The 22276-nt window shown below is 44.4% G+C and overlaps 1 protein-coding gene across 2 annotated transcripts in view; it reads right to left on the reverse strand.

The window, feature by feature from the left end:
* Nucleotides 1–11143: 11143 nt before the first annotated feature.
* Nucleotides 11144–22276, reverse strand: part of PPA1 (inorganic pyrophosphatase 1) — a 149906-nt gene continuing 138773 nt past the window's right edge. For both annotated transcript variants that reach the window (XM_033943446.1, XM_033943448.1), the window contains 2 exons: nucleotides 13942–13981; nucleotides 11144–11596 (listed from right to left, as the gene is read on the reverse strand). In XM_033943446.1, the coding sequence (XP_033799337.1) occupies nucleotides 11565–11596; nucleotides 13942–13981 (72 nt within the window). In that variant the 3' untranslated portion in view covers nucleotides 11144–11564. The remainder of the gene's footprint in view (nucleotides 11597–13941; nucleotides 13982–22276) is intronic.

The following is a 22276-nucleotide window of genomic DNA, read 5'->3' on the forward strand; positions in this document are numbered from 1 at the left end:
GTAACAAAAAAAACAAAGCAGGTTTGTCTCATAGATGCTGACGCTGTACATCTCATCTTCCAAATCCAAATTCATGGCCATTGAGTAGCAGAAATTTGCTGCTTTATCTCAATGCTCCAAATGTCTTTTAGGCTAGTTTTTGTTTTTTTATTTAGATATTCTGATATTAATTTATACCACTTGACGGCCTGATGCCCTAAAAGATCTGTCTGGAAGCATAGGCCCGACAAGCTATACTTAACTTTTAAATTTCGCCAATCAGGGAACCCCTTCTGAATGGCCTGCTTCAACTGCAACCACTTATATGCTTGAGACTATGAAATACCGAATGATTGTTGCAGTCATGAAAAATCAAGCATTTTCCCATTTGATAATACACCAAACCCTATCTGGCCAATAATGACACCCCTCCCCCCTCAGCCACTCTACAAAATCACAACTGCCAGGACTACCCTCACCGGAACCCCAACCCACCTAGAGGAGATCACAATGCCCCCCCACAGAAAAAGAATCAGCTGCGGCAGACAGAACTTGGTCCCACTTTCCCACTATACAATGGTCTGACCTTAAACTCTACAAAAAAATACAGCCACACAGCCTGCAACCTCAACCACTGCCCTCCATACCTATTAAAATCCTCCAGTACCAAATTCCGCACTCTCCTCTTACAATGGATACAAACTATGCTCGCAGATGGCCTTTTCCCGCAAGACCTCAGCAAAATCGTCATCACCCCGATCCTAAAAGACCCTAAAGGACCAACAGATCAACCATCCAATTACAGACCCATAGCCTCAATACCACTTTATGTCAAGTTTCAAGTTTAATTAATTTTAATGTACCGACCATCGACGAGCACCTGGCTGGTTTGCAAGGTTAAAAATGAAAGGTTAAAATAAATTAGTATGGGGGGAGGGGAAATGTGAACATTAAATGGACAAATTACAAATACAAACATGATTTTGAAGGGGGAGGGGAAAGTTAATAATTACATCATTAAAAACAAATTAAAAAGAGAGGAAGAGGGGGAGGATATAACATCAGGAAAGGGGATCGCTTCTTAAAAGTGGTTCATATTTTATTTTTTTTAGCTGTCAAACTAATGGAAGGCCTAGTAGCCAAACTCCTCACCAACCTACTTAGAAGACCACAACATACTCCACCCTACACAGCCTGGTTTCAGAATCAACTACAGCACAGAGACTACTAGGTTCCTTCCTGGATACAGCTAGACAACACCTCAGCACAGGTAGAAAAATGCTGATTATACAACTGGATCTCACCGCAGCATTTGACCTGGTGGACCACAACATCCTACTACAAATACTTGATACAATAGGAATCACAGATAAGGTACACACATGGTGTCAAGGATTCCTACAATCCAGAACTTACAAAGTAAAGTTGAACAAAGAAAAATCAGAATCATGGTCCAACCCCTGCGGCGTACCCCAAGGATCTCCACTATCCTCAACTCTCTTCAATCTCTACATTGCATCCCTCGGCACCTGCCTGGACAAATTAGGCTTAACCTCCTATAGCTAAGCAGACGACATCACCATTCTCCTTCCTTTTGACCAACTAACATCCTCCATGACAAACACACTACACAGGGCACTTGAAACAGTAGCAACATGGATGAAAAATCACAAACTGAAACTGAACCCAGACAAGACAAAATTCATTCTCCTCAAAAAGAATAAAACCCCAACTATAACAAATCTAGTAGTATAACAAATCTAGTAGTAAACTCAATCACATAACCCATACAACCCACTCTAAAACTTCTAGGAATGACAATAGACAGATGCTGTACCATGCAACCACAAATCAACAAAAAAATATAAAAATCATTCGCGGTCTTCGACAGAACACAATTCCAGCTCTTGGACCAGTCCCTAGTCCTAGGTCTTCTAGACTACTGCAACATACTCTATTCTCCCCTGTCCCGCAACCATGATAAAACTACTACAAACAGTTCAAAACACAGCGCTAAGACTTATCTATTCACTGCGGAAACACAACCACATCACGGCGGCATACCTCGACTCACACTAGCTCCCAATACAAGCAAGAGTACTATTTAAATTCTACTACCTACTATTTAAAATTCTAAACGGAGACAGCCCAGCACACCTAAATAACTGCCTAATCCAAACTACTTTAACCAGACATAGGAGAACCCACAAACCATTCACGCATCCCCCAATCAGAGACGTTAAATGAAAAAAACTATACAATGGCCTTCTAGCCACACAAGCAGCAAAACTAGACTACCAACTCTCCAATTTACTGATAATGACCCCAGACTATAAATCGTTCAGAAAAGAAATAAACACCATGCTATTCAACACCGCCAAGACTCATCCCAATTCTCTGAAGCAACCCGCTCTACTCTTCAATTCCTCTGGAAATGGCCAGATAACTCTTTTTGGAATCCGCCTGGAACCGCAAGGTAATGGCGGAATAGAAATCACTAATGTAATGTAATCTAATGTATGTATGCCTGCCTGCAGCCAATGCTTCCAGAGGATTTTAGACTCGCCAATTTGAATCTTGGAGTTCAACCATAAGGATTGGCATGTGGATTGTTGTACTGGTATAGATGTTAAGTTGTTGATGAATTTTAATGTTTTCCATGTGGCCAAAGGGATACTATTGTCCTTGTAGATTCAGGGCAACTTGATACTCAAAATAGGGCTTAACCATAATGGGGACATAAGTTGCCATTCTAAAATAAGCCAGTCCAGAAGATGCTCCAAGACTTCAGGAAGGATCCAATACATACCCTGCTGCATAATGAAAGCTTGATATCTATAGAAATTTGGATTTGAACACAGTTAAGGATGGAGTCTGACATAATGGTTAGTGCGGATGGGCCATTTGGCCTTTATCTGCCATCAGGTTTCCATGCTTTCTATGTCATATTGATTCAGACAGCCTATTCCAGGCATAAGGTGCAGCAAGGTAGAAAGGGCATAGTCTGGAGTTGGCTGTGGCGGAGAAGGGTGCAGATAGGGGAGATTTATCCATTGAGCAAAACTTGCAGGGAGGGACATAGCGAGAGATAATTGAAGAAAGATAATGAAGGGCTTCAGAGTGGATGCATTTGTAGGTCAGCAGGATTTTAAACTGGATTCAGAAATGGATGGGGAGTGACTTTAAGAGGTGTGACTTTGGCAGAGTATGAGTTGAGCAGAGTTTTTAATGGATTGGAGAGGGGAGAGGTGATTTAGTGGGAGGCCTGCAAAGAGTAGGTTGCAGTAGTCGAGGCAGGATGTGATAGTGTGGATGAAGGTTTTGATGGTGTGGTCAGAGGAAGGCTTTTTCAAAATGTCATCCAGTTTAAATTGAAGATAATTCCATACTTATCGACTGTGTATTAACTAGGAATACAACATATGAAACAGTTAAACTCTGCAATAGTGTATGAGAAAATGGCAACCGTACACCAAAAAGCTTTTTGTGTGCTACAGTTTTGAAGGTCTGGATCGGTAGTCAGAGTGCATTGTGAGTTTCATCAACATTACAGAATTAATCCACCAGGTGTTCAGAGCACCTGTTGCTGCTGTAAGTCCCGTGATGACATTTTAGGGGTTTTTGGAGACTTCTTTTAGCAACTTGTTATTTACCTGCAATTACATCACTTTCTTTTCCAGAGATAAATAAAAAAAGATTTGACATCAATATATTAACATTTCTTAAGAAAGAACTGAATATTTTCATGGGGTGTCCTAATTTTTTTCACATGACTGTATAGCACAGTTACTTACCATAACAGGTGTTATCCAGGGAAAGCAGGCAGATATTCTCACATATGGGTGATGTCATCCACAGAGCCCCGGTATGGACAGCTGCATAAGTGCATCGGCACTTTAAGAACTTTAGAAAGTTTGTGACTGACCGCACTGTGCATGCATGAGTGCCTTCCCACCCGATATAAGCATGCGGCTCTTCAGTTCAGCTAAGCCACCAACCAGGGGAGGTGGGTAGGTTGTGAGAATATCTGCCTGCTGTCCCTGGATAACACCTGTTACGGTAAGTAACTGTGCTTTATCCCAGGACAAGCAGGCAGCATATTCTCACATATGGGTGACCTCCAAGCTAGAGAATGACACGGGGACCCTTTACCATGTTAAACCATGGGTCACCGCAGTAAATCTGCAGGAATGGAGACATTTTCAACTGGTTTACCGCGGGAATGGGGACAAGACCTTTCACCACCCCGCAGGAATGGGGAGAAGACTTTTTACCACCCCGTGGGAGCGGTGAAAAATCGTACTCCTGTGTTAAAAAAAATTGCGCCCATGTCAGACTCGGCATCTTCTCCCCAGCTCCTCTTGTGTCTATTTTACCTTCAGGAGCCAGCCATGCCACGATGAAGACAGAAGGAACCTAAAACCATAGCCTGAGACCAATGTGATTTGAAGACTAAAATTACCAGACAACAAAAAGAAAAAAAATAAATTTATTTTATATTTTGTGATTAGAATATTTCAGATTTGAAATATGTATCCTACTAGATCTGGTATTAGACATAAATGGGGACCACAAAGTCCAGGCTGTGCTTCTTTAGCTTCCAGATGGCTTAGGGCTCTCTCTCTGACCAGGAGTCAGTTGCCCTCCCCTAATATTATTCTTGCCATGTGTGACTAAAGTATTCTGTTAGCTTGATTTTTCTATGTAGCATTCTGTAGTAATTTGGTTTGTTCAGTTTTCACAATAGTGAAGGGGATATTTGTGAAAGGGAGGGGAGATGGGTTTTGTTGAACCTTGCTGTTTTATTTGTGTTTATAAAATGACAATTGTCAGAGGAGAAGCTTCCACCCACACACACGCGACTGCAGGGCGCACAGGCAGGCTTCGCCGGCATCAGTTTCTTTCTTAAAGCGCCACGAAGGTAAGGGGGATGGAGGATGATAGATTTGGCCAGAGGGAGGGAGGGAAGGGACCGCACCTTCCTACCCTTAAGTTTCTTTATGCCGCAAAGGTAAGGGAGAGGTAGATTCTCAGGGTGCTGAAGGGCGGTGAGGTGGCGAGAGGGAAGGGTGGATACCGTGGGGATGGGGCGGTGAAGGGGATGGTGGTCCGGTGACGGGGACAGTTCCCCCCCCCATGTCATTCTCTACTCCAAGCTAACCAGAATGGGATGGGGGGGGGGGGAAGGTGGGCCTTTTGGAAAACAGATTTTGCAGTACTGCTTGGCCCAAGTGCCCATCCCATCTGGAAAAAGATTCCAGACAGTAATGAGAGGTGAAAACATGAACCGAGGACCAAGTAGCAGCTTTGCAGATCTCATCAATAGGGATAGAGTAGAGAAAAGCTACTGAAGCTGCCATAGCTTGAACTTTATGGGCTGTGACACGACTCCCCAGTTGCAACCCAGCCTGAGCATAACAGAATGAGATGTACGCAGCCACCCAATTGGAGTTGAAAATCTCATGCCCTATTTACGTTCCCTTCAGCAAAGGGCTGTAAAAGTAAGAAACATCATGGGCATTGTCTTTCTTATCAGGCTGCTTCTTATGACAAAGATTTTCATCCATTGTTGATTAGATCTATATCTTATAAATCATTACAGAAAACTTTTGAAGACTTATTTTCTCTCTCTTTCATTTTGCTGTGAGATTCCCTTTCAGGGATGATGAGATTCTTGGCTATCTTCAAACAGGTTCACTAATGCTCCTGCTCCTCCTCCCACCACACTTTTCTCCTTATCTTAATCTAGTTGTGCTGTGCCTTGATTCAGCCCAGTCAGACTCTTCCCTGTGTCCACACTCTACCATTTTTAACAGGTGATATTTAAACTAGAAGCTCTCTAAACCTCACCAATCATAGATGCCATGATCTGTTTTCTCAGTTTTGCCTGTCCCTGCTTTTTTCTTTTGTGTTTATCACAAGTCATTGTAGCCATTGTCCTTAATTGATGATCACACTCTTCCATTTTCACAGAGCTGCCAAGTTACCAGTTCCAGAAGGGAGACTTTTTCACTGGTGTTTACATCCTAAACCAGTGTAGTATTCAGAATCACTGAAATCTAATTGGAACCAGTGCTGCAGACCCCAGACCTATTGACCATTATTCATTCTTTGGAGATGACCTGCTATGTTTACTACTAATCATTTCTATAGCGCTACTAGACATACGCAGCGCTGTACATCAAAACAAGAGACAATTCCTGCACAAAAGAGCTTACACTCTAGTCAAGACAGATAAACTGGACAAGTACATCAGTATACTGTGCTCAGGTGGGGGAACTGCAGAGTGACTGGTAAGGAAGATATTGGTGCTTAGAAGGTAGGTTGGAGTTTGGAAATGAAAGCAGAGGCTCTAGGCAGAAAGCTGGGGACACCAAGCGATCTCAGTCCTCTGGTTCCCATCCTTCAGGAGTCTTCAGAAAACAACAATGACGCCAGGTCAATTAAAGACTCTCTGCAGATAGGAGGAAGGTTTTCGGCTTACTGGGAGGCTTAGATGAGGATTTCCTCGTACCTTTAGGTCTTGAACATTTTTGGGGAGGGTTACAAACACAAGTTCTTTTGCCCTCTGCAAGAATTGTTCCTGGGTTCCACGCCGGACAGCTGGAGAAAGCAATCAAGAGTCCGAGCAATAGTAAAGCAGCTCTTAGCTATTCGAGCTGTAGAGCCAGTTTCAATAGGAGAATCGGGCTTAGGCAGATATTACGTATACTTCATCGGGCCCCAAGAAGATTCGGATCTCATTTAGTATATTGTGTACAGATCAGGAGGCCGCACCTCCAAAAAGGTATAAAAAGGATGAAGTCGGTACAGAGAAAGGCTACTAAAATGGTGTGTGCTCTTCGTCATAAGGCATACGGGGACAGACTTAAAGATCTCAATCTGTATACTCTGAGGAAAGGCGGGAGAGGGGAGATAATGATAGACCTTTTTTTTTGCCTTGTTTTCCCTGTGCATAGTGGTGGGTATTATGCCCGTGTTGAAATATACATTTTGAATAGTGGAGTTTTTTGCCTATATTATTTGAACGGCTTGAAATCTGTTGAGATTGCCATCTTTATACAAACGGCTCGAGGCTTTTTCTCCACTTAATTGCTAAATGTGGCTTTCTTCGGGCATGTCTACCGCTAGCTAATAACATTTCAATTATTTGGTTATCTAGTGTTATTATCTATTTATTCCTGAGACCCATTTAAATACCTATATGATGTAAATGCGCATGAGTTGAGTCTCTTTCATTTGAAAGGAAGCTCTGGAATGAGAAGGCACAGGATGAAGTTAGATTACTCCTGAGCCTATCACCTCTTAAGTAAATACTTTTTTTTTGCAGAAAGGGTGGTAAATGCATGGAACAGTCTCCCAGAAGAGGTGGTGGAGACACAGACTTTGTCTGAATTCAAGAAAGCTTGAGATAGGCACGTGGGATCTCAGAGAAGAAGAGCTAATAATTACTGTGAATGGGCAGACTGGATGGGTCATTTAGAGTCAGATGGGTCAGTAGGACTAGATGAGTCATTTAGAGCCATTATGTTTCTATATGACCTAGCAGACATAGCATTTGGTATGCGTGATCATTTGGAATACAGATACAGCTTGGCAGAGTTGAAGAAGATTTTGAACTCTTTGCTGTGGCAGAAAAGCACAAAATTGAATGGTGTCCAGTCATGCTCCTATGAACTTCAGAACTTGAGATGGTTGGAGGTGTTACTTCTCCTAATTGACTGCAAAGCCTAGGAGTTCTAGAAATCAAACTGTCAACTGGATTGCTGTGTGTGCTGCTTGAGGAGTATGCACCTTGATCAACCAGTCGTCTAGATAAGAAAAAATGGAGACGTTAAGCATAAAGTGTTGCTACAATTACTAGGCATTTTGTGAATACCCGAGGCACTGAAGCTAGGCCAAAGGGTACAACTTTGTACTGGAAATGTATCAATCCCACTCTGAAACAAATTAACTTCCTGTGAAGAGAGTGAATAGGAATATGAATATAGACATCCTTAAGATCTAGAGAGCAGAGCCAGTCATTATCTTTCAATAAGGGTAGCAAAGTTCCCAGAGAGACCATCTAAAACTTTTCCTTCACCAAGAATTTGAGTGTTCGTAGGTCTAGGATTGGATGTAGGCCTCCTGTCTTTTTTAGTATGAGGAAGTATTTGGAGTAGAACCCCCCCTGCCCCTCTGGTGAACGGGGACTAACTCAACTGCACTTAGTTGGAGAAGAGATGAAAGATCCTCGTAAAGGAAGTTTTTCATATGAAAGAAGACCTTTGGGGGGTCTTCTCTGGAGGTGGTGGGTATAACCTTTCTAGATTATGCAGAGGACCCACGTGTCTGTTATTAGGGTCCATCGGTGATAGGAGATGGCCTCCAGTAGGTAAAGGGAGAGGCTGAGGAATGGTGGCTAAGCTCTCCAAGAGAAAGTAAAAAAGAGGGCTGTGAATTTTTTGAGGTTGAGATTTCTGTGACCTCTGTTGCCTCTGGGGTTGTGTCCTGCTCCTGGAAGAGGAAAGAGGGAGGAATGCACTTGCACCTACGACAGTACAACACTCTTCTTTAGGCATAGTATCTAGTTGTGGAGTGTGGCTTTGTTGTTTTAGACAAGGATAAGGTGGTCATGGAGTCCTCATGGTGCTTTATTTTTTTGTGTGGCCTCCTATTTTGTTGTTGAAAAGTTCATCCCCCAGACATGGGATATTGGTCAACCTCTCCTGGATATTGGCGTCAACGTCTGAGATTCATAGTCAAGCTTGACTGCATATTGCTATGGATACTGCTAATGTTCTAGAAATGACATCAAATGCATCAAATATTGAGCAGGACATATATTTTCTTGTTCCAAGAAGGTTGTTGGTTATTTCTTGGAAGTTGTCTAATTTGTCATGTGGGATGAACTTCTCAAAGTCAGACATACTCTGTACCAGTTGTTTCAAATAAAAAGTCATTTAAAAGTTATAAGTTAGGACTATTTGTGAGCATGGTACTCTGGAAGATTCTGCTGCTACTTGTCCAGAGTGCTTCCCTGCCAGATGGAGTGCTGGCATATATTCTGGAGCTGTTAAATTTTTCAAGGCAGATTTTACCAGTAATGATTAGTGTTAAAGCTGTGGCCTAGTAAATCCAGGGCAAGATTGAACCCTAGAGCAAGTATTTTCTCTTGCACAGGCCCTGTAGAATGGAACAGACTTCTGGCCTATATAAGGCAGCAAGGGGATTTAAATATTTAAAAAAACAAAATTTGCTGAAATGGTACACGTTTTGTCAAATGAAGTAAGATTGCTGAAGAATTAGTTGCCATCAAGAAGAAAATGTACAGCATGGTTCAATGATAAATTGTATATATATCTAATAAACTATAAAGGGCGTCTATTTTGCATGGTATTATAGGTACCAAAAGAGATAACTCCCAATTGTGGAACATAGTGTCTCTCATGAGATGGTGAAATGGTAGTTTGAGACAGTCTATTGGCCATTCTTTAAATTCTAAAGTATCAAATAGTTCTGCCCTGGTCTCTGCCTCGGATTCCAGTTAATAGGCAGGGCTTATCCTGTCTGCTGTATGAAAGACTCTCTGGGGGAGATGTTCTTCTGGGAGGCGGGGGAGTTGGGTCAGTCCAAACCATACGATTTCGCTGCAGAGAGTTCTGGTATGTCAGATGAAGAGTGTTCTGTAAGGTCAGAGTCATATTGTTGAATGTGCCCCAGTGTTGATTAGTGTCGAGGAGAATGTCTAGTAGATGAGCCTCTGAGCTTGGTGCCTATCAGATCGATCATGTGTCCTGGTAGAAGATCGCTGGTGCCTACTCGAGACAGATGGAGAGGAGGAAGTATGACCCCTAGAGGATGTATGATGCCTTGGTACTGACTGATGCCCATGCTTCGTGGTGCTAGATGACTACTGGGACTGAGATGACTCCGAAGGCATCATGTTCGGTACCTGGGTCTGTTATGAATGCAACAACAGAGACCTCACATCAGGCCTGCAATGCTTAGAATGCGTTGAAGCCTGAGAAGACATTGAGGTGTGGTGAATTGGGGAGGAGTTCTTATGCTTCTGAGCCTTTTTAGCCACTCCCCCGATGATGACAGTACCGCAGCTGTGGATGCAGATTTTGATGTCAAGGATGGTGCAGGTTTTGGGTCAGATAAAGGTCTTGAAGCTTCAACATCTGAGGACCCAGACATGGTTGATGCAACTGAGCTGGATCCAAAGTTTTTCATGCTGAAGCTGTCTTGATATTAAAGACCTCTTCTGCAACTGGAAGGTGTGCAAGCAAGAATTGGGGTGATGGGCAGGGCCAAAGCACTGAAGGCATCAGTTATGGGATCAGTGACTGATAAAGTCCTGCTACACAGAGCACAGCATCTGAAACCACTCGGCGGCTTTATCATAGAGGGAAAAACTGCCGACATAAGGTAGAAGGACTAATTGTCCAGGGAGCTTGAGTAGATGGAATACCGAAAAACACTCGATGCTCCCGGCCTGAAAACAGGCTTTGAGATGCCCAAATGTCCAAAAACGAAAAAACTTCAAATTAAAAGAAAATTATACCAAAGGGTAAAAAATGAAAACAAACATATGGCAAGGTAACGCTGGCAAAAAAAAAGGATTGAGAAGGAAGAAAATCAGTGCCCTTGGAAGAACTCCAAGAAAACAATACTTTCAGCTCCGCAGAATACCGAAAACTGATGGCTCCATAAGCCAACTTCGGGCGGAAAGGCTCCAGCGCATGTGTGGTACAGGCAGTCTCGAGACTTCAAAATTTTTTAAGTGATGGCACACTTTTTCACTGTCCATACCAGGCTCTGTGGATGATGTCACCCACACGTGAGAATATGCTGCCTGCTTGTCCTAGAATAATGGGACTTTGGGACGTAGGCACAGCTAGGCACAATTCACTAAAGAACTTAGGCGACTACACTGTAGGCCACTAAAACCCTGGCCTACTTTGCAGACACCTAAGTTTTCTGATAGGTGCTGTTAACCATGATTCTTTAAATGGCACCTAAGCATGGCTGACAGCCATTTTTGTAGAATCTGGCCCTTGAGGTTTACCCATCTATATTTCTCAATCTGGAACCTAATCTTCCTCCCTCCCTCTGTCCTAAAAGCAGCAGAGGTTCTCTGGAGTACATAGAAAAAAGTACATAAACACACCCACACAAATAAGGCATCAAGTTAATTTTATTATCTAGCTACACAACTTACATATTTTTCAATGCCAGTTTGCTTGCTTCTCTTTCAATATACAATCCTTGAGTTTTTGGGGGGAGAAATACCACAGTTGTCCACACTATGCAGTGTAAGATCATATCATCACATACAAATGTCACAATTATAACATTACACAGAAGACAATGCGACTGCTTAACAGATCACCAGTATAATAATTTTCTCTGCATATCCAACTATATATATATATATAAATATAAAAGTTATGGGCAAAAAATTTTACAGCTACTCTCTGCCAAGACTCATGTTTTGCTGTTTGTCTTCTTTAAGCTACTGTTGTTGCTTTTATTTTGCAGATGCAGTTCCCTGTAGAAAAGCAAGTTGTAATGGTTGCAAATGCCATTTAAACTAATAATTAGTTCTTCTGGTAATAGAACCACTTGTCCACTGTAATGAGAAAAAGAACAAATCAGAAAGGTTAAGAGTTGCTCAGCAGCTCATTAGGTTTACAAAATACCACCTTTGAAAATGGACCTAATGCATCTCATTACAAAAATATTACAATCTGGATAATAAACACACAAGTAGGAAAGCCAGTAATACCTGCTACTCAGATGTTACTCCAGCTGAATAAATCTCAAGTGTCTGACAGATCAACACTTAAGAGCCTGAAGAAAACTTGCACATTACATGTTTCTACTCCTTCTCCTACATCGGGTTGCCATTTCCAATGTCACCTCTCGATTCATATTCCTCCCCCTCTCCTCTGCACATCTGACACTGAATATCCAGGGCTAAATTAGCCTGCAATGATCAGTGTTTAAAAAAAACTGCTGATTGCCATCAGCTGAATATCAGCCAGAATGTTGGGAGAGGAAATAAGAGACATGTAAACACCTCTGTGACATAAAATGCATAGGAAGCAAGTCTTTCATTGAAAGGAAGATCTGGAATGAAAGGGAATATGATGAAAGTCAAAGGGGACAGCCTCAGGTATAATCTAAGGAAATAGTTTTTTTAATAGATAAGGTGTAGAATGTGTGGACCGGTTTCCCAGTAGAGATAAAGACTATCCGACTTCAAGAAAGCTTGAGACATGCATTTAGGATCTCGAAGGGATAGTAGATGGTATGGAAAGGTAGACTGGATAGGTCTTTATTTGCTGTTATTTTCTCTGTTACCCTGACAGGTGTGAAGAATGATCAACTAGAGACATGCATAGTTGTTTAACTGGCTGCACGAAATGAAATCACAGAGTCAGTGTTTCCTTGATCCAACTCTCATTATTGGTTGCAATCAAAACCAAATTATATTCATTTACATTGTACTTTTCTGTACACTTACAACTGTAGGCATGCTTGCAACTTTAGCTGGTGAAGGGCCACCATTTGCCAACTATATATCATGCCACTTCAGTTCAGTGGTATAGTGAGTGAATAGAGGCTGAATTAACTTTCTAAAGCTCGTTTTTGCAGGCAGCTACAAACTAGCTATTTTAAGAGTTTTTAATGTTCCATATTTTGATTTGTGTTATGGGAAAGAGTTTTAGGGGTAGCAAGGATAACAGATGGCATATTATATTTTTATACTGTATCTCCTTTTGACGGCTTTTTACAGTGAATGATTGAGACGTCGCTTTATCTTTTGTTACCATTATACAGTATCTCTGTGATTTTTTTGTTTTCTCCCTCTACTTTTACCATGGACCCCTGACGAAGGTGTGTCCGAAACACGGACCGTGTCGGGTCCCTTGATTGGTAATTGGTAAAAGGGTTTGCATATTATTTTTTGCATATCATTTTTTGTCATTAATAAAATTTGCCTACGTCTTGTACAGATCTGCAGTTTTGTTTTGTTTGCTATACTGTTATTCTGTCCAATCTGCTAGATATTTGAAAGAAATCAGTGCCACAAATTATGGTGACAAAATAACTCTGAAAACTTAACATAAAAAAGAAAGAAATTTATTTGAAGGAGGGAATTGTGAAAAGCCAGTCAAACAATGGGCCAAATCAGACTGAGGGTTCAAATAATAAAGCCCTCCAAAAACATGACCTGATGCATTTCTATGAGAGGAACTGAAATTCTTCCCTGATTCATGCTCCATATGCTTTCCCCTTTTTTTTCTTTCTGAATTTTTTTTTTTTTTAACTCATAGGACCAGGCACCCATTCTATGGAATTCCATGCTTCCTTACTTACAAATGTAAAACAAGATTAAAGACCGAGCTCTGAGTGGGTTTTTGGATAATTGGGATGAGGACAGCAAAATTATGTTCTGGTACCTATACTCATCTTGAGATTCTGGACACATGCTCTTTAATTTTCTCTATCTTAATTTTTGTGCATTGAATTTTATGTATACTACTGTAACTACAGTTTTACTACTTATAAACCGCTTTTCATTATTCTCACTTAATATATTTGTGACAAGTTTTGAGAATTAAGTTTCTTTCCATCAAGTAAGAGCAGAAATAGATGTGTTCTTTATTTTCGGTCAGGATACCAATTATGTCCTGCCAAAGATGAGGCTTTTTCTAAAAAAAAAAATAAAAAAAAAAAATGTTCACATCATTAGAGCTGCTATATACCATGGAGCTGTCGAGAACTGTTTAATAACTAGTAGCAAATATCTGAAATTTCCATTTCTCAACAAAAATAGAGAGAATAACCAGGAAGATGAAAGCAAGTTAAGTGAGGAAAATTTTAGGTGAAGTAAGTAAAAGACCCCCCTCCCTACTTTAAAAAAAAAAATAAAAATTAAGCACCGTGTAAGAACTGTCTGAAGCTTACCTTCATTTGGGACCGGGATAGCATTTCCACAAGGTGGTGTCTGAAATACAAGTGTTAAATGTTTTTTGTTATTTCGATGAATATATAACATTGGCCATACATGAATTCATATAGAAGTACTACTATGCAGGGTCAAGCCAGAGCATATAGTGGCACTAGAAAACACATTAAAAGATGGACTAAGGCAAAGTTAAGTTCTAGTGCTGCAATATTACAAACTGGTCTCATTTTCAGGATTTTAACAATGAATATTCATATTAATTAGCCATGGCAGTATTTTGGGTTTTTTTAAAAAACAAACAAACAACTAAACAATGGCTATCCTGAAAATCAGATAGCAAAGATTAGTTCTCAAGCATCTGTCTTAGATGACACATGAAGATAAAAATCGACAAATCAGCGTTCACTTCAAGGTCAAGTCACGTCCACACACCTTAGAGCGCCCTTGAAGTACCTGACAACATCCGGGTGCACAGAAAGAACATCTGACACCTGGGACCTGAAACAGGAAATTACAGCCACTTGAACTTTCAGTCAGGAAACCACCAGCCCCATATCCAGACCTTCTTGAAGAAAGGACAGGACAGCAGATACCGAAGCCGTGGCAGGATCCAGCTGCTCATTGCACCAGCAGCGTTGGAAGGTATCCCATGCCTTGGCGTGTGCTGCGAACATTGCAGGCTTCTTGGCTTTTAAAAGAGTGCATATAACCAAATCCAAGTAGCCTTTCCAGCTCAAAGTAGAGTGCTCAAGAGCCATGCCGTGAGAACAAAGCGCTCCAGATCTTGCAGGATGATCGGACCTTGAAAGAGGAGTCCCAGGAATGGCTGAAATCTCAGAGGGCGGCTGACCTGAAAATGAACTATATCTGTGTACCAGGGGCATCGAGGCCAGTCTGGGGCCACTAGAATAACCTGTCCCCGATGCCAGGCCACTCTTCACATAACTCTCCCTACCATGGGCAAGGGAGGGAACACATACAGGAGTTCATCCACCAGCCAACGCTAAACCAGCGCATTGATCCCAGCACTTTCACACTCGTATCTGTGGCTGAAGAACTGCACCACTTTCTTGTTGCTTGCCGTTGCCATGAGATTGAATGTAGGGCAGCTCCAACAGCTGTCAATGTTCTGAAACACCCGAGGCAAAAGGGATGACTCTCCCAGGTCCAGAGTCTGCCTGCTGAGGAAGGCTGCCCAAATGTTTTGGACTCCAGTGATGTGAGCCGCAGTGATTGCCAGAAGATGAGTCTCTGCTCTGTGGAAGAGAGCCTTCGCCTACTTCTGGAGGCCAACACTCTTGGTGCCTCCTTGTCTGCTGACATAAACCACTGCTGTCGATTATCGGCAAACACTGACCACTTTGTTCGATAGCCGGGACTGAAACCAAATCAGCACCAACAAGCACCAACCCGATGGCCCAGAGCTCCAGCTTGTTGATAGACCAATGGCGCTGTGATGGGGATAATTGACCCTGCATCGGGTGATCCTCACAGTGCGTTCCCCAGCCCATTAGGCTGGCATCTGTTGTCAGCATGGTCCAAGATTCAATCCTTAGAGGCATCCCGAACGACAGTGACTGAGGGTGAAACCTCCAGGACATGCTGTTGCGGGCCCCTCTGTCGACCAGGGCAGTCGAACATGCAGAGGATCCCTCTGTGGAGACCAGCAAGAGAGAAGAGTGCTGCAGGAGGTGTATATGCGCTCGCCCAAGGAACCACATCTATTGTGGCCGCCATCACTTAATATAATCCCAGGCCAATGGAAACTGATGCGCAAGGAAAGTTAAAATTTGGCTCTCAAGTTTCAGTTTGTATGCCTCTGGAAGAAACTCCGCCTTTCTCTGTGTCAAATCGGACACCCAGATACTCTACAGGCTGCAGCTGGCTTTTCTTCAGATTGACAATCCATCCCAGACCTTGAAGTGTCATTAAGATGGTCTGAACCGCTCTCTCCACTTCCTCTCATGAGTGCACTCTGATGCGCCAGTTGTCCAGGTACGAGTCGATCAGCCAATCCAGTTTGCGGAGGTGAGCTGCCACTACAACCGTCACCTTGGAGAAGGTTGGGCGGGGGGGGGGGGGGGGTGGAGGCTGCAACCAGGCCGAATGGGAGGGTCTTGAATTGAAAATGTTTCAAGACATGAAATTGAAGGAAGCGCATGTGAAGATACGCTTCTGTCAAGTCCAGTGCTGCCAGGAACTCCCCCGGTTGCACTGAAGCAATGACTGACGAAAATGAGGCACTCAGAGCCACATTGATGTACTTGAGGTCCAGGATGGGCCTCCAATCCTCTGAGCCTTTCTTGGACATGACAAAGTATATGGAGTATCTGCCAGAGTCCAAATCTGCATCTGGAACTTGCTTGATGATTTGAACGTCCAGCAACCTTCGGAGGGTCGCTTGGACCTGGGCTGTTCTTTCCAGTCTGCCCACCAGCAAGTCCATGAACCAGGCAGAGAGAGGACAGGCGAACTCCTACTTGTAGCCATCTCTGATGACTTACAGAACCCACTGGTCGGTCCCATGCTTCCAGTAAGTCCTGCAGTCTGCCTCCTATCTTGCACAGGGAAGCCTGGCATCATTGCAACTTTTTGGGATGCTCCCTCTTCCCCCCTCCCCTCCCAGCGGAAGGTGGAGCCTTGAGATTTTATATTCCCGGAGAATCTCTGCTGTGGATTCTGAAAGGATCTCATAGATGAGAACCCACGGAAGAAAAGGCGTGAACAGCGCGAGTCATGAAAGCACCCACGGGCCTTCCCTTTAAGAGACCTGGGCCTGCTATCTGGCAGCGATTTTGGACAGCGGTCCTGGACACTAGCTATGAGGTCATCCAATGACTAGCCAAATAGTATGTTACATAGAAACATAGAAACATAGAAAGTGACGGCAGAAAAAGGCCGAGGCCCATCGAGTCTGCCCACACCGCTGACCCACCCCCCCTATTTAATCACTCTCTGATGACCTTTCCCTCCTAGAGATCCGACATGAGCATCCCATCTGTTCTTAAAATCCGACACGCTGCTGGCCTCGATCACCTGCACTGGGAGCTTGTTCCAGCTGTCAACCACTCTTTCGGTGAAGAAGTATTTCCTGGTGTCGCCATGAAACTTCCCGCCCTTTATTTTCAGCGGGTGTCCTCTTGTGGCGGAGGGTCCTTTAAGAAGGAAAATATCATCTTCTCCCTCGATATGACCAGTGACATACTTAAACGTCTCAATCATGTCTCCTCTCTCCCTGCGTTCTTCGAGAGAGTATAGCTGCAATTCGTTCAGTCTTTCTTCGTATGATAGATCTTTAAGCCCCGAGACCATCCTGATGGCCATCCGCTGTACCGACTCGACTCTCAGTACATCTTTACGGTAATGTGGCCTCCAGAATTGTACGCAGTACTCCAGATGAGGCCTCACCATGGTTCTGTACAAGGGCATTAGGACGTCGGGCTTCCGACTAACAAAGCTTCTCCGGATACAACCCAACATTTGCCTAGCCCTGGATGAGGCCTTCTCCACTTGATTGGCCGTTTTCATGTCTTCACTGATGATCACCCCCAAATCCCGTTCTGCTGTAGTCCTTGCTAAGGTTTTACCATTTAATGTGTACGTTCTGCACGGATTATTGTTGCCCAGGTGCATGACCTTGCATTTGTTAGCGTTGAAGCTAAGCTGCCAGGTCGAGGACCAATGTTCCAATAAAACCAGGTCTTGCGTCATGCTGTCGGACAGACTGCCGTTACCCACAATGTTACATAGTTTGGCATCATCGGCGAATAATGCTATTTTACCTTGAAGCCCCTGAGTCATGTCTCTTACGAATATGTTGAAAAGGATCGGGCCCAAGACCGAGCCCTGCGGCACCCCACTGGTCACTTCCGTCGTTTTAGAGATGGTACCATTAACCACCACCCTCTGAGTTCTTCCACTCAGCCAATCGTGGACCCATGCTGTAAATGTTTCACCTAATCCCATTGATTTCATCTTGCCCAATAGCCTGCGGTGGGGGACGCTATCAAAGGCTTTGCTGAAGTCCAAGTACACGACGTCCAGGGATTCTCCCATATCTAGTTTCCTTGTTACCCAGTCAAAGAAACTAATGAGATTGGATTGACAGGACCTACCCTTGGTGAATCCATGTTGGTGGGGATCGCGTAGTTCCTCCTCGTCTAGTATCATGTCTAATTTGCGTTTGATGAGTGTTTCCATGAGTTTACTCACTACCGATGTGAGACTTACCGGTCTGTAATTCGTAGCCTCTGTCCTACAACCCTTTTTGTGCAGAGGAACGACGTTAGCTGTTTTCCAGTCCAAGGGCACTATTCCCGTGCTCAGGGACAGATTGAAGAGTATTGATAACGGCTCCGCTAGGACGTCCCTGAGCTCTCTGAGCACCCTGGGATGTAGATTGTCCGGCCCCATTGCTTTGTTCACCTTGAGTCTTGATAATTCGTCGTAGACGTCTCCGGAAGTAAACTCTAAATCCCGAAACGGATCTTCTGAACTTTGCTTTACCTGCGACTGTGGACCTGACCCCGGTGCCTCACATGTGAAAACAGAGCAAAAATATTCATTTAGTAGTTCGGCTTTGTCTGAATCTGATTCTACATATTTCCCATCTGATTTCCTAAGGCGCACTATCCCATCAGTGTTTCTTTTTCTGTCACTAATATACCTGAAGAAGGATTTGTCGCCCTTCTTAATGTTCCTTGCTAGGTTTACCTCAGCTTGATGCTTGGCCTCTCTGACTGCCGCTTTCACCGCTGCAGCTTTGGCCATGTATTCCAATTTAGCCTCTCTTGTCTCTGAATGTTTGTAAGAAATGAATGCTGATTTCTTTTCTTTACAGAGATCTGAAATCTCTGCGGTGAACCATTGGGGTCTATTGTTTCTTCGCCGTTTGCTTGCTGATGTGATGTATCGGTTCGTTGCTACATGTAGGGTAGATTTCAAGGTTGACCACATATTCTCCACATTATTGGCCACAGCTTGGCTTTGTAGTGTGTGATGGACGAAATCTCCCATGCGTTTGAAGTCAGCGCCTCGAAAGTTGAGTACTCTGGTTGACGTGCTTGATCTAGTGAAATCTTTCTTGAGGTTGAACCATATCATGTTGTGGTCACTGGAGGCTAACTTATCGCCTACCGAGACCTCTGATACGCTTTCTCCATTGGTGAGTACCAGGTCCAATATCGCCTGTGCCCTAGTGGGCTCTGATACCAGTTGTTTGAGTTGTGCTCCTTTAATTGTGGATAATAGCCTTCTACTGGCGCTGGTTGTCGCTGTGAGCGTGTTCCAATCTGCATCCGGCATGTTGAAGTCCCCTAGCAGTACTGTGTCCCCCCTTAGAGTGATATTCTCTATGTCATGGATTAATTCTATGTCTTTGTTTTCCAGCTGTCTTGGTGGTCTATAAATTACACCAAGATACAGACACTTTTCTTTGCCTCTGGCTAGGTTTACCCAGAGGGATTCTCCGGAGTACTTGACCTCCGTGATTCTCGTAGTTTTAATGTCCTCCCTAGTGTATAGTGCTACCCCTCCTCCTAACTTGCCCTCTCTGTCTCGACGAAGTAAGTTGTAACCCGGTATAGCCATATCCCACCCATGAGAGTCCGTGAACCAACTTTCGGAAATCGCCACCACATCTAGGTCAGCATTTATTATCTCGGTCTCCAGCTCAAGGATTTTATTGCCTAAACTGTGTGCATTGACATACATAGCTCTCCATGCCTTGTGATTGTTAGGACCCTGTGTTATTTTGCCCCCTAATGAATTGTTTGCAATGTGAGCATTTATTGCGGACTCAGAATTAATTGCAATGTGAGTACTTACCTCGGACTTGGTATTGTTAGTATTATTTGCAAAGTGAGCACTTACCTCAGACTCAGAAGTGGAGCTGTGACTCTCCTCCTCAGGATAGTTACCTACTGCACAGGAACCCTCCCCCAACTTACCTAGTTTAAAGCCCTTCTAAGCAGACGGGCTAGTCGGTGTCCGAAGACGTACTTACCCCTGCTGGTTAGATGAAGTCCGTCTGGTCCCTGAAGTCCCTGTAGTGCCTCTCCATGGTTCAGGAATCCGAAGTTCATCTCCCTGCACCATCCGTGTAGCCACTCGTTGGTCCTCTGGATGCGCTCATCTCTGGCTCTTCCCTTGCCTCTAACTGGGAGGATCGATGAGAAGACCACCTGTGCTCCCGTCTGCCTCAGCTTCTCACCCAGGGCTCCAAAGTCAATGGCTATATTCTCCGGGGTGTTCCTGGCTGTGTCGTTCGTTCCGACGTGGATAAGAAGCATGGGGAAGTGGTCCTGGGGCGTGAGTAGTCTATCTAGACAGGCGGTGACATCCCGGATCTTGGCTCCAGGCAGACAGCATACCTCCCTTGACTGTATATCTGGTCTACAGATTGGTCCCTCGGTGCCCCTCAGCATGGAGTCCCCAATGACCACAACTCTGCGTTTCTTCGGGGGGGGGGATGATCATAAGTCTCTGGATCTGGAGCTTCGGGTTGGACCTCATCCTGTTCCTCATTGGCAGTCCCATCCTGTAGTATCCCATCCTGTAGTATCTGGAATCTGTTCTTCAGGGTGAGGTGGGGGGTAGATGTAAAACTGCCCTGTTGGTATAAAAAAGAAGAGGATGAAGAAATTGAAGAAGGGGGGATGGGTCTTCTATGCTTACCTGTGGAGGAGGTCACCAGCTGCCAGGAATCAGCATCTCCAGCCATTTCCTGTACCCCAACCGTCGGTTTCAAAGCTAAATGTTTAGGGGTCCTGAGAATGGACGTGTCATTCTCCTGCTCGGTGACCTGGGACAGTTCTTGGACGACTCCGTCAATGAAGGCCTCATCCTCTCGGATGCTTCTCAAGCGCTTCACCTCCTCCCTTAGGTTCATTAGTTCCTGTAGAAAGTCTCCGTCCAGCTGGCTCACCTCTTCCGTCTGTGAAGCTACTGAGGTGCACCTCAGGGGGATGGCCTCGGTCTGCACAGAGACCTCTTCCCACCGACCCGGGTTCTCCTCCATCTGTGTGCAGGCCGTTACCACCTCCCGGGTCTCCTCAGTGACTGGAGTTGTAGTCTTGATAGAAGTCTTGGTGCTTCTTGTTCTTCCTGCCATCTCCCAGTTGATTGAGGTCACTAGAGTCTGTTCCCTGCCCTCCTGTGACGTGTGGAGCTGCCTGTTTGTGAATAATTTAGAAAGAGATTAGTATGGGAGGGATAAGAGATTTGGGTGTATCAGGGGGTTTGTTATTAGAGGAGCTTGTTTGTTAGATCAAAGGATTGGGATAAGTGTAGTGTTGGCTTGCTTGTTAGTCGGCTAGAAAGGCCTTCTTTTTACCCAAGGTGACCCGCTGTATGTAAGTAGGCTTTCCTGAAGGCTCTTCGCAAAGGCGCTCTCGCTAAGGCGAGCGCCTTTGCCGCTCGCCTTCGCCGCGCGCCGAACGGCTGTGCGCCGTTGGCTCCTCCCCTTTTATGGGGGGAGTTAGTCAGGTGACGTCGGGGGGTAGGCGGAGCTAACTCTCGCCTCTTCCCCTCTCGGTCTGCTCCTCTACTCCGATCCTCTCGCTGCCTTTTCCTCCTCTCTCTCCGATTCCACTGCCTCCTCCGCTCTGCTTTCACTTCCTCCTCCGCTCCGTTTCTCCTGCCTGCAGTGTCCTCTCTCCAATTCTCGCCCTGCTAGCTCTCTCTCCGATTCTCTGCCCTGCTAGCTCTTTCTCTTATTCTCCGCCCTGCACCCGGCTTTTGCTGCCTCCTCCGCTGCACTCAGCCACGTGGTCACTAGGCTTAGCTTGCCCTGCAACTGCTTGGCTGGCCCAGCGTTGTAGATTCCTCCGTTGGCTCCTCCCCTTTTATGGGGGGAGTTAGTCAGGTGACGTCGGGGTTGCTCCTGAAAGAAAGCCTGCTGAGCATAGCTTTGGACGTGGAATCCCCAGCCCAATGTCTGATCCACAAAATCCTGTGAGCAAATACAGAATAAGCTGAGATCTTGCCCACTACTCTTAGCAGATCATAAAAGGCATCAGCCACATAGTCCATTCCCACCAGCAACAGCTGGAAAGGAGGATCAGAAGGCACACCACCTGGGCTATGCAATTTAGAGTGGCACATTTGAGTCACAAAGGAGGATGCAGCAGCAGCCCTCACCGCCAGAGACAAGGCCTCAAACTGTCTCTTGAGCAACATGCCCAGTCTGCAATACTGTTGATCCTTAAGCACTATGCCCCCCTCACTGGGAAGGGATGTGCGCTTGTCACATGAGCCACTAGAGAGTCCACTTTAGGCATAACAAACATTTCCTGGAACTCCTGATCCATAGGATATAGCTTGGACATTGCTTTT

The sequence above is a fragment of the Geotrypetes seraphini genome, chromosome 4 (assembly GCF_902459505.1).
Source record: "Geotrypetes seraphini chromosome 4, aGeoSer1.1, whole genome shotgun sequence".
In the NCBI taxonomy this organism is placed as follows: Eukaryota; Metazoa; Chordata; class Amphibia; order Gymnophiona; family Dermophiidae; genus Geotrypetes; species Geotrypetes seraphini.